General features: G+C 49.9%; 1 protein-coding gene across 3 annotated transcripts in view; it reads right to left on the bottom strand.

The window, feature by feature from the left end:
* Nucleotides 1-3,522: 3,522 nt before the first annotated feature.
* Nucleotides 3,523-12,675, bottom strand: part of PIAS4 (protein inhibitor of activated STAT 4) — a 35,166-nt gene continuing 26,013 nt past the window's right edge. For all 3 annotated transcript variants that reach the window (XM_080989008.1, XM_080989007.1, XM_080989009.1), the window contains exons 8-11: nucleotides 11,536-11,609; nucleotides 9,878-10,038; nucleotides 7,400-7,542; nucleotides 3,523-6,799 (exon numbers count right to left, since the gene is read on the bottom strand). In XM_080989008.1, the coding sequence (XP_080845134.1) occupies nucleotides 6,597-6,799; nucleotides 7,400-7,542; nucleotides 9,878-10,038; nucleotides 11,536-11,609 (581 nt within the window). In that variant the 3' untranslated portion in view covers nucleotides 3,523-6,596. The remainder of the gene's footprint in view (nucleotides 6,800-7,399; nucleotides 7,543-9,877; nucleotides 10,039-11,535; nucleotides 11,610-12,675) is intronic.

The following is a 12,675-nucleotide window of genomic DNA, read 5'->3' as shown; positions in this document are numbered from 1 at the left end:
TATCCCATTCGCAAGCATTTTATATTTTAAAAATAATAATGCTCATTTGTAGCTATTTTCATTTTTTTAAAAAACCTCTATTTAACCTAGACAACGTCTTAAAAAGCAGAGACATCACCTTGCCAACAAAGGTCCGTATACTTAAAGCTATGGTTTTCCCAGTAGTCATGTATGGAAGTGAGAGCTGGACCATAAAGAAGGCTGATCGCCAAAGAATGGATGCTTTTGAATTCTGGTGCTGGAGGAGACTCTTGAGAGTCCCATGGACTGCAAGAAGATCAAACCTATCTATTCTGAAGGAAATCAGCCCTGAGTGCTCACTGGAAGGACAGATCCTGAAGCTGAGGCTCCAAGATCCAAGAAGCTGAGGCCACCTCATGAGAAGAGAAGACTCCCTGGAAAAGACCCTGATGTTGGGAAAGATGGAGGGCACAAGGAGAAGGGGATGACAGAGGACGGGATGGTTGGACAGTGTTATAGAAGCTACCAGCATGAGTTTGACCAAACTGCGGGAGGCAGTGGAAGACAGGAGTGCCTGGCGTGCTCTGGTCCAGGGGGTCATGAAGAGTCAGACACGACTAAACTACTAAATAACAACATTTTTTTGTGTGTCATTTGACTTGCCTTTTGCAGCCAAATTGTTGACCATCGCCTAGAGAGGACTAGCTCTAGACTACGTTAAAAGCTTACGCGGCAATAAAATTCGTTAGGTGACCACAAGACATTTTTTCACACGGCTGTTCCTTGGGGAAATCACTGCACTGTAATGCCAACAACCCCCAACTACTGACCATGCTGCTTGGGGCTGATGTGTGCTGGGTACTGGACTCCCAATTCCTGCCTTATGGCTTGTGGGGGGGGGGCAACTAAGGGGCCAATTCACCTGGGCCCCCCAGCTCTAAAGGGGCCTCAAACTTAAGACACGCTTTAACATTATTTTTTGGCATTTGATCGGTTTTGCAGATTGCTTTTCAGATTTGGTTAAAGACGCAATTATTTTGTTAACGGATATAGACCTTGTTATATCAAATAAGTTTTAAATGTTCCTAAAAATACATGGGTTACGATGGCACAAGGTTAAGAGTTTTATTAGCGTGTCATCTCAGGCCAGTTGATAAATGGCTGCGTTTCCCCAGCCACCCTGGTTAGCTCCCAACAGATTATTAAAAACACAATAAAACATCAAACATTAAAAACTTCCCTAAACAGGGCTGCCTTCAGATGTCTTCTAAAAGTCAAATAGTTGTTTATTTACTTGACATCTAATGGAAGGGTGTTCCACAGGGTGGGCGCCACTACTGAGAAGGCCCTCTGTATGGTTCCCTGTAACCTCACTTCTCGCAGGGAGGGAACCGCCAAAAGGCCCTCAGAGCTAGACCTCCGTCTCCAGGCTGAACAATGGGGGTGGAGACGCTCCTTCAGGTATACTGGGCCAAGGCCGTTTAGGGCTTTAAAGGTCAACACCAACACTTTGAATTGTGCTTGGAAATGTACTGGGAGCCAATGAAAGTCTTTTACAACCGGTGTTATATGGTCTTGGCGGTCACTCCCAGTCACCAGTTTAGCTGCCGCATTCTAGATTACTTGTCGTTTCCAGGTCAGCTTCAAAGGTAGCCCCACGTAAGCGCATTGCAGTAGTCCAAGCAGGAGATAACCAGAGCATGCACCACTCTGGGGAGACAGTTTGCGGGCAGGTAAGGTCTCAGCTGGCGTACCAGATGGAGTTGGTAGACAGCTGCTTTGGACGCAGAATTGACCTGTTCCTCCATGGACAGCTATGATAAACAAACATCTCAAGAGTTTTATTTTTGAGTGTGCCTTTTGTCTGCATGTCGTCATCTATAATTATGACTAAGGGCCTTTACAGCTAAGGTGAGCTCTCTGAGAGGAGCTGCTGGAGCCGGACCAACCACATGCTAGAGAGGAGTCCCAGGGAAGCCTCATTCTCCATAGCTGCTGTGCCATTTATTAATCAAGGATACAGAAACCTGTTCAGCCGAACTCCACACAGGAAAACCCTCCATGAAAGTACGAGCATGACTGGGGATTGCAAGAGGTTGCAGAAACAGGGAAAAGGCAAATGGAATGGTTTCAAAAGATGAGCTCACCCCAAAGCATACAGAGCCTCTCAGATCAAAGGAAATCTAAGGCTCCAGCCACCATGAGTAGATCAGATGTGGGGACCCTTTGGCCCTGCAGATGTTGCTGAACTACAACTCCCATCAGCCACAGCAAGCACGGCCAACTGCCATGGATGGTGGGGCTTGTAGTTTATCAGCATCTGGAGAATCAAAGGTTCCTCAGACCAGCTTGAGACATAGGAAGCTGTCTTAAGATCACAGAATTGCAGAGTTGGAGGGGACTCTGAGGGTCATCTAATCCAACCCCCTGCAAATGCAGGGATCTCAGCTAAAGCATCCATGACAGATGGCCATCCAACCTCTACTTAAAAACCTCCAAAGAAGGAGAATCACCAGCTCTCGATGGAGATAGTTCCACTGTCAAACAGCTCTTACTGTCAGAAAGTTCTTCCTGATGTTGAGTCGGAATCTCCTTTCTTATAACTTGAAGCCAGTGGTTCGGGTCCTAGTGTCTGGGGCAGGAGAAAACCAGCTTATACTAAGTCTGCCAGATGTGGCTGTACCACAGCCTCCATCACTCCTGACCGCTGGGCCATGTTTCCTAGGGTTGACAGAAGTTGTATAGTTCAGCATTATCTGAACATGGAGTCAATAAACTAGGGACAGGGGCTGTATCTCTCTCAAAGTACCGCCAGATCAAAGAAACAAATGTGAAGGGGAAGATTAGGAGACACCCACACACACCCCATTTACAGTACTCAGAGGCAGCTGTTTGGCTATTTGTTCACAACAGTACTCTAGAACAGGGGTCAGCAAACTTACCGCGCCTCGGGCCGGTGTCTCCAGCGCCAATTGCGCGGTGGGCCGGAGGAGTGCGTGCCCATATGCGTGCGCACACGCTATTTTCAGAGCACTTCTGGGTCGGAGCAGCACCGGAAATAGCTTGTGCGCATGTGCACGGGCCTCCTCCGACCCGGATGTGCACTGGAAATAACGCTTGTGCATGCGCATAAGCTATTTCCGGTGCTCCTCCGACCTGCAAGTGGGCAGCTGCGCAGTGCAGCACCGGTAAGAGCGGGTGGCGGCAGCGGGCGTCACCACGGACTGGATAAACGAGTCCCTCGGGCCTTATCCAGCTCGTGGACCTTAGTTTGGGGATCCCTGCTCTAGAACTAGTTTTGTTCCTGCAAGACAATTCTTACCCATGTTCTTCAGAAATAAACCAACAGCTCTAAATCAACTAAATCTAAATCAACACTAAACAAAACGCACATGTTCAGGAGGAGGATACCAGAAGGTGGGGTTCAAGCAACAAAAGACTCATCCTGCTTGCAAGGCCTTCCAAACCATTGGGTTGTCCACTGCTGGAAACAGGACATTGGGCTAAGACGGAGCTTTGAGCCGACACATCGCAACAACTTCAGGCATAAGTGAAAGCAGGTTAAAGTGAAATCTTTCAATTCATTTTATTTAACAAACACTATACTTTTGAATTCTGAAGAATGTGTATTGAAGGAAAGAAAAAATAATAATTTCTTTTCTTTACACACACACACACACACACACACAAACAAACAGAAAAAGGAGGGGAAGGGGGGAACCAGGACAGGGATGTTAAGCAAAAACATATGTACAGAATGGAAATCAGGAAGGAAGGAAGGAAGGATGCGAAGTCTCAATGGACAGTGTCTGGGATGGGGATGGGGAGCCAAAGAAGTTTAAGCACACAAATTATAATCCTGAGGGAGAGGAGTGGGACGAACTACTGAGTGGCTGAGGAGGCAAGCGACCATCATCTGTACAAGGAAGGACCTTTGCAAACCCTCAGTGGATCTGGAGGTCTCGTGTGTGCGCGTTTTAAAAACTGCAAACGTATTGCTTCAGTTTGAGATGTTTGACCGGGTGCGGGGGATATATATATATATATATGGTAATATGGGGGAGGAGAGCAGGGGGGGGGGAGTGGAAGAGCCAGGAAGTTTGGATGACTTCCCACACCTCCCTTCCTGCAGCCATCTTTTCTCTACATCAGCTTCCAAGGGACTGGGGCAGGGCTTCGCCCCCACCGAGTGCTGTTTATCCCAGGGGTCCTTCAAGAGCCCTTCACCAGGCATGGGGGCCATCAGTAGGGTGGGATGTTCAGGGGGAGAGAAAATCAACTGACAAGAACTACTTGCCACGACCCAGCTGAACTCCTAAGCGCTTTGCTTCTCCTTGAGTGAGGTCCTATACAGCAACCGTTTAGGTCTGGGGGCTTCTATAAAATACACTTGAACTGGCTTTTCTTTAAAACACCCTGGAGAGGGCTTTCTTTTCCCCCATGCCACGCGCAGCCTGGAAAAGGGAGACAAGAGACGCACTCTCGGCCTGGAGTCAAGGAGTTGCCATTTCTCTGTTGGCAACACCTCCCTGGGGCACAGTACTTTGGAAGAGGTATTGCTTTTTTTTTTTGAAAACGCAACGCTCAAGAGAAGCACCACTGGTCTGGATATAAAAAACGATGACGGTGCTGTTCTCTCCAGCTTCATGGGAGAGAGCAGAAGGTGGAGGTGCCTTGAACACACCTCATGGTTTGGTTTTTGTTTTTCTGGGGGGGGGGGGACAGCAAAAGCACCCCGCGTTCCAGGTTTGCTGGGCTGGCGGACGGACAACAGGTGGGAATGGCAGGAAAGGGGGGGGGGGGAAAGGTAGGGCAAAAGAAACAGGACAAACTCCCCCGAGCCACCAAAAGGAAAATAAAATCCTGGGCCAATTCAGTTTTCAGAGTGTGCAATAAAAGCCCACCTTGCACTGTCTTGGCCTAGTGTAAACGCATGAAACCAACAGACACACTTTTCCTTGGTCATCTGCATGGGGTTACTAGTAGTGCACCAGCTCCTGGGCAGAGGGTGTGTGTGTGTGTGTGTGTGTGTGTGTGTGTGTGTGTGTGTGTGTGATATGAGGGGCGAGCATTTCCTCGCTTGCCAGCAATGAAAGTCAAGAGCAGGCGTAGGCAAGCGTTCCGAGGCCAGGCAGAGCAGAAGGGGGCAATATTTAAAAAGAGTTCACGGATACACGAGGGCGTGCGCTTTGGGGGAACAGAGGGGGAGACGTATCAAAGCAGCTGGAAGTCCATAGGCAATTTTTAAAAAGACAACAGTTACCTGCATGCTGCCCACCACCACTTCATGACTGAGCTACACCTGAATTTCTGTTTGTTTGTCTTAAAACCGAGGTAGTTGGGTAGAAACAATAATAATAATAATAATAATAAAAAGTTCCTCCACCTGGCATTTCTGTTCCGGAAAGGGCCATTGTGCCCCCCCCCCAAACCCGCCGGCCCGTCCACTCCTAGCCCACCCCCGCCCCCTGGCAAAAAAGCTGTTTTGTTCCCCAAAAACACCCGACTCAAGCTAAAGCCCTGGTGAGATTAAAGAGGGTGTTGGGACGGGGAGACACACAGCCCTTTTCGCCTTCCAAAACACACCAAGTTATTGCACTTCAAAAGAAAGGGAAAAAAAGACAACAGGTTTGTGGTTCAAGCCCATTCCGCATTCCGACCCCTCCCCATCCCCACCTCCCACCTCCCCAATGGCTTTGTTCAACTTAAAAAAAGGGGGCGTGGGGAGTAACAGGGAATCAGTATGTAAGAATTCTACATTATTTTCGGAAGAAGCTAAAAAGAGTTCTTTACATGAGGTTCTCTCCCGAGATGCTCCAAGGAACTCTAAGCCATCTTGGTTTCAAAGTCTAGGTCCATCTTTCACCGGCTCCCCTCCCGAAGCCCTTTCCTGACGTGCCCATGGGACGGGGGGGCAGTGGAGGGGGGACCAGGTAAACCTGCTGGTTCTAGGAGCCTCCGGGCATCGACGCGAAGGGCAACAAACACACAGCACTCCCTTAAAACGTCCAGCGAGGGGTTTCGCACGTGTCAGAGAAAGGGAAAGAGAGAGAGAGATTGAGAAGGAGTCAGGAATGGTTGTCGAACAAGGCAAGACCAAAGAGACACATGCCGCTTTTGGGAGGCCCAGAAGAGTTCAGGTTGCCCGCCGGCGCTCAGACATGCTCCGAGCAGCTGGCACCAGGTCATCCAAGAAGCAACGGGGGGGGCGGAGAGGAGAGCAGGGGGTCGGGGGCGTGAGGAAGGAGAGGAGAGCCAGTGGCCAATTCCCGACATGACTCCTCCATGCAAGAGAGGTGTGTGCCGTCCCGGCCCTGATTCTCGAGGCGGTGCAAGCTGAGCTGGCAAAAGACCCCAGAAAGAGGATGGCTCGCCGGGCGGCATCTTCCAGCCACGCAGGAGCTCCGCCAACGTCACCGGCATACCCTCGCCCCCGGCAGGCCTTCTTAATTTTTTTCTTTTCTTTCTTTCTTTTTTTAAAAAAATTAACTTGGAACTGGGAAGTCACAGGGGGCAGCTTTGCAAGAGGGCGAGATGGAGGGGGGAAGGGAGAGAAAGCCCCTCTTCCCACGTCTGAATAAGCACCAAGGTATTCAAGCTTTTCCCACGCAGAGGACCCGGAGCGCCCCCTGCAGTCAGCAGGCGGATGCCAAGCCATTCTTGTATAGGCGGGGCAGTTTCCTTTTGGGTCCGCCGTCGTCGTCGTCCTCTTCGTCATCGTCGTCCTCTTCCTCGGAGGACGAGCTGTCCAGCGTCAAGTCCACCACGTCGGCGGGGACCTTGCCGTTCTCCACGCTGGGGGCGGGAGGCGGCACACCGTTGGCCTCCGAAGTGCCTCCTGGAAGCAGGGGAAGGAGAACCGGGGAGAATTAACATGCATTATTATGTTAATCATTATCATCATCGTTATCATTTTCCTAAAATAGGTATTTCTATTAGGTACAGTGGTACCTCTGGTTGCGAATGGGATCTGTTCCATAGGCCAGTTCGCAACATGAAAAGAGTGCAAACTGAAGCATCGTATCTGCGCAGGTGCACGGCGCAATTTGGAGCTTGTGCGCATGTGCAAAGCGCGATTTAGCGCTTGTGGGGGGCCAGACTATATTTTGAAGGGGGGGGGAATGAACAAACTCCTATACCCCACAAATAACCCAGAGATGCATTTTAAACAAATGGACACATTTTACTCATGTAAAAACACGCTGATTCCTGGACCGTTCGTGGGCCGGATTTAGAAGGCGATTGGGCCGGATCTGGCCCCCGGGCCTTAGTTTGCCTACCCATGGTCACGCCCTTCAGTGGGTCTACTCTGATCAGGCAGGAGTAACGTTGGGTGCAGCTGAAACTTTCAAAGCTCTGCGGCACCAGGGTTACTGGCCCTTTGGTCCCCGTTTAGGAAGGAAACACAGCAGTGAGCAGCAAATATGTTTAGACTCACCTGTGGACCCACCCACAACTAGAATTGGACACTGGGGGCTGTAGCTCCTCTCCTTCTCTGCTTTGATAGGGCACCAGGAGCCGTCCACCAAGTATTCAATCTCGTCGGCATCTTCGCATTCTGTCAAGATCTTCGACAAGAGCCTGTGGGGGAAGAGACAGCACAGCTGCCAATTTAATTCTGAAATGTGTCAAGTATGCACTTCCAGAGTTCTAGAGTTAACGCTAAATACAATACTTCAGGTAAATGAAGTCACCAGAGGGCCATGAAGATTTGTGTCCCGGGCTTTTTAGACTTACCTACCCATGTACTGGGGACGTGGGTGGCGCTGTGGGTTAAACCACAGAGCCTAGGACTGCCGATCAAAAGGTCGGCGGTTCGAATCCCCGCGATGGGGTGAGCTCCCGTTGCTCGGTCCCAGCTCCTGCCAACCTAGCAGTTTGAAAGCACACCAAAGTGCAAGTAGATAAATGCGGCAGGAAGGTAAATGGCGTTTCCGTGTGCTGCTCCGGTTCGCCAGAAGCGGCTTAGTCCTGCTGGCCACATGACCCGGAAGCTGTACGCTGGCTCCCTCGGCCAATGAAGCGAGATGAGCGCCGCAACCCCAGAGTCGGTCACGACTGGACCTAACGGTCAGGGGTCCCTTTACCTTTTACCCATGTACTATGTGAAACCAAAGGAGCACATTGGTTGCCAGATGTGAAATATATGCCAGATGTGAATGATTAGGTTTATCATTATGTTTTTAAATGAAAGTCGCTTGGAGATCTTGTTAGAAAGCAACACATCAATATCCTAATTCCTCACACAAGGCTTTGCCTCTCTTTAAAGCCCAGAGATGGAAAGAAGACAAAGTCCCTACCAGAGAAGAATGACAAACTAAGCTGTTGGTCTATGCCGAAATGGCAAAACTTGACGAGGAAGCTCAGGAACCAAGAAGACCGAAACTTCAATAAAGAATGGGGGGAAATTATAACTTACTTGAGAGACCACTGTAAGCAGATAAAAACATTAGCAGGTTTGCACTTGCAATGTAGAAGATATTATGGATCAACTGGAGAGACATAAAATTTGGATGGTGAAATAATACACAGTTGAAAAGGTTTATATTAGGACCCATGGAGGGGCAGGTGGGAAGCCTAGAGATTCGGAGAAGTCTCCAAATATGGATATATATTTGTTCTGCCCGGACACTGAGGTCCAGCTCCGAGGGCCTTCTGGCAGTTCCCTCGCAGCGAGAAGCCAAGTTACAGGGAACCAGGCAAAGGGCCTTTTCGGTGGTGGCACCCGCCCTGTGGAACGCCCTCCCACCAGATGTTAAAGAGAAAAACAACTACCAGATTTTTAGAAGACATCCGAAGGCAGCCCTGTCTAGGGAAGCTTTTAATGTTTAATAGGTTATTGTTTTTTAATATTCTGTTGGAAGCTGCCCAGAGTGGCTGGTGAAACCCAGCCAGATGGGCGGGGTATAAATAATAGTAATAATAATAAGTATTATTATACTTGTAAAATCAAATAAAAATTATTTCAAAATAAATAAAGTGCTGGGCATGTTTAGCCAGGAGGAGAGAAGACCGAGAGGTTAAGTGAGATCCATCTTCAAAGATCTGCATGGTGGCTGCATGGAAGATGGAGCAAGCTGGCTTGCTTGTCTGCTGCTGTTCCAGGGGCCAGAAACCAGACCAACGGATTCAAAGGACGAGAGATGAGATTCAGACAAAACACCAGAAAGACCTTTCGAAGAGGAAGAGCTGTCTGACGGTGGATTTGCTCAGAAGGCAGTGGCCTCTCCTTCCTTGGAGGTTTTCGAACAGATGGCCGTCCATCAGGCAATTCTTCCATTATGTTCCCTGCATTGCAGGGGCTTGGACCAGGTGGCCCAACTCTGCGGTTCTGTTATTCTAAGGCAGGCCTCAAGACCATAGCTGTCAACCGTCCCTTATTTGGCGGGAAAGTCCCTTATCCCAGCACCGGGTCCCGCTGCTGTCCCTTATTGATGATCTCCCGGGTTTCAAAGGAAGCAGCTCCTCTCCCTCCCTCCCTGCCGGCCAGGGAGGAGGGAGGCTCCAACTGTGTTGCTTGGCTGCGTTGCTCACCCAGTAAGGGGCCTAAGAACGACTGGGGGGTGGAGCTTGCATGCCTTGTGCCGATCAAATCGGCCGCGTTGCCTGGGGACTCGCCTTTGCTCAGCGCTTCCCAGCGGAGAGGGGACGGTGGTTTTCCTTGCTGCATCCCCTTTGCCGGGTTGCTGCGCTGTGGGAGCCACCGCTTGAGGCTTCATTTGGCTGCTGGCTGGGCTTTCTGCCTTTGGCTCAGAGAGGCTCCGAAGTTGAACATACCTGTGCTCTGAAAATCCCTTATTTCGGCTGCTGATTCCTTATTTTCAAATCTGTAAGTTGACAGCTATGCTCAAGACACACACACACACAGAGGTAAAAAGAGAGACCTGCTTCCGACGAGGCAATCAGCTCAACTCACCCATCAATCATCAGTTGGTCGTAAGTGGCCGGTTTGTCGCAAACTGGGCACATCCAGGTGGGCTTCTTCTCATTCATCTGCAGGTAGAAAACGGCGTCGAAACACTGGAGATGAGCGCAGGTCTCGGCCCGACACGGCACCGACAGACGCATCTTCACAAGCTTTGGAGAGAAAGGTGAGGAACGTTATGAACGGCCTTGCTCCAGTGTACCTGAAGGAGCATCTCCACCCCCATCGTTCTACCTGGACACTGAGGACCAGCGCTGAGGGTCTTCTGGCGGTTCCCTCACTGCGAGAAGCCAAGTTACAGGGAACCAGGCAGAGGGCCTTCTCGGTAGTGGCGCCCGCCCTGTGGAACGCCCTCCCACCAGATGTCAAAGAGAACAACAACTACCAGACTTTTAGAAGACATCTGAAGGCAGCCCTGTTTAGGGAAGCTTTTAATATTTGATGTATTATAGTATTTTAATTTTTTTTTGGAAGCCGCCCAGAGTGGCTGGGGAAGCCCAGCCAGATGGGCAGGGTATAAATAAATTATTATTATTATTATTATTATTATTATTATTATTATTATTATTATTAAGCCCCAGAATGGACCAAAAGGAGGAAGGCCTGGGGCAGCTCTTTTGGCGCTCTAGGAACCACTGTCAGCCTGAGGGCCGCACTTACTTCTAGACAGCCTCCCGGGGGCCACCTGGTGGTGGTAGGCGGGGCCTGAGCAAAGGTGGGCGGAGCAACAGATGCAAATGTTTCCCTTTGTATAGAAGGCTAATTCCTACAAACACACACCTCTCCAAACTCCATCCAGGCAAGGAAGAGGCCTTTTCAGAGTTCAATGGCACATTCTAGCCATATAGAGGCACTCAAGGAGAGTGCAGGGTAGTGGGGGGGGAGGGCTACCCCCTTTTAAAATTGGGTGGCGCTGTGGGTTAAACCACAGAGCCTAGAACTTGCCGATCAGAAGGTCGGCGGTTCGAATCCCCGCAATGACGGGGTGAGCTCCCGTTGCTCGGTCCCTGCTCCTGCCAACCTAGCAGTTCAAAAGCACGTCAAAGTGCAAGTAGATAAATAGATACCACCCTGGCGGGAAGGTAAACGGCGTTTCCGTGCACTGCTCCGGTTTGCCAGAAGCGGCTTAGTCATGCTGGCCACATGACCCGGAAGCTGTACGTCAGCTCCCTCGGCCAGTAAAGCGAGATGAGCGCCGCAACCCCAGAGTCGTCCGCGACTGGACCTAACGGTCAGGGATCCCTTTAAGGACAGGGATATGCCTTTGCTGAGCAAAGCCCAGCTTCCAAAGGGAGGATGGAAGACTCAATAGCCTCGAGGAGCTTGAAAACAGCAGAGATCTATTTATTAAATTTATATACCACCCTTCCTCCGAAGATCTCAGGGAGATTCCCAACAGGGTTGTTGTGGAGATTAAATGAGGAGTGGGGGAAACCAGGCATGCCACCTTGATATAAATGGGATAAGCAAATAATAAACGTTCCAAGGCTACTGGACTTAAGGAAATCTTAAAAGTGTCAAAGCATCTCCTGCAATGGCACCTTCTCACCAATCAGCTGTTCCCAAGGCATGTGAGCTGTGCTGTGGCTGCCACCTCTAAACGCACACACACAGAGCGAGCGCTTTACAACACAACATGGATCACTTACCGGGCATATGAGAGACACTCTGACACCAGTGGTGGCGATTTCGCTTTCTGGATCCAGGCGAAGCTTCTCTTTAACTACAGTTGTTGAGTCGGGGGGAGAATATGTGGAAGAAGAGAAGAGAGGGAACAAAGCGGTGGTCCTTTGTTAGCGACTTTTACCATTCCCCAGGGAACGGAGAAATCGGGCAATGGAAGAATCTTTCTCGTTCCCTCCCTCGACCTGCTTCTGCCCAAGACAAAGGGCCCCCTAGACAGGTGTTTTACGGCAGGTATACTCCACAACGTGTTTTTTGGCACAATCATTGTGAGGTAGGGGTTGGGTTTGTTATGATTTATCGGTTGCGCTGAGGCTCTTCCCCAATAGCATGCTGTTCAGAGGGGCTACAGTGATATAATAATAATAATAATAATAATAATAATAATAATAGTAAATAATTCATACCCTGCCCATCTGGCTGGGTTTCCCCAGCCTCTCTGGGCTGCTCCCAACAGAATATTAAAAACACAAATACAGTGGTACCTCGGGTTAAGTACTTAATTCATTCTGGACGTCCGTTCTTAACCTGAAACTGTTATTAACCTGAAGCACCACTTTAGCTAATGGGGCCTCCCGCTGCCGCTGCGCCGCCACTGCACGATTTCTGTTCTTATCCTGAAGCAAAGTTCTTAACCCGAGGTAATATTTCCGGGTTAGCGGAGTCTGTAACCTGAAGCGTATGTAACCTGAAGCATGTGTAACCCGAGGTACCAGTGTAACATCAAACAATAAAAACTTCCCTAAACAGGGCTGCCTTCAGATGTCTTCTAAAAGTCTGATAGTTGTGTATCTCCTTGACATCTAATGGGAGGGCGTTCCACAGGGCGGGTGCCACTATCGAGAAGGCCCTCCGCCTGGTTCCCTGTAACCTCACTTCTCGCAGGGAGGGAACCGCCAGAAGGCCCTCGGAGCTGGACCTCAGTGTCCAGTCTGGACGATGGGAATGGAGATGCTCCTTCAGGTATACTGGGCCTTTGAGGCCGGTTAGGGCTTTAAAGGTCATCACCAGCACTTTGAATTGTGCTTGGAAATGTCCTGGGAGCCAACGTAGGTCTTTCAGGACCAGTGTTATATGGTCTCGGCGGCCGCTCCCAGCACAACACA

The sequence above is a fragment of the Podarcis pityusensis genome, assembly GCF_964106645.2.
Source record: "Podarcis pityusensis genome assembly, chromosome: 18".
NCBI lineage: Eukaryota > Metazoa > Chordata > Lepidosauria > Squamata > Lacertidae > Podarcis > Podarcis pityusensis.
This window is presented reverse-complemented; position numbering and strand designations above follow the sequence as displayed.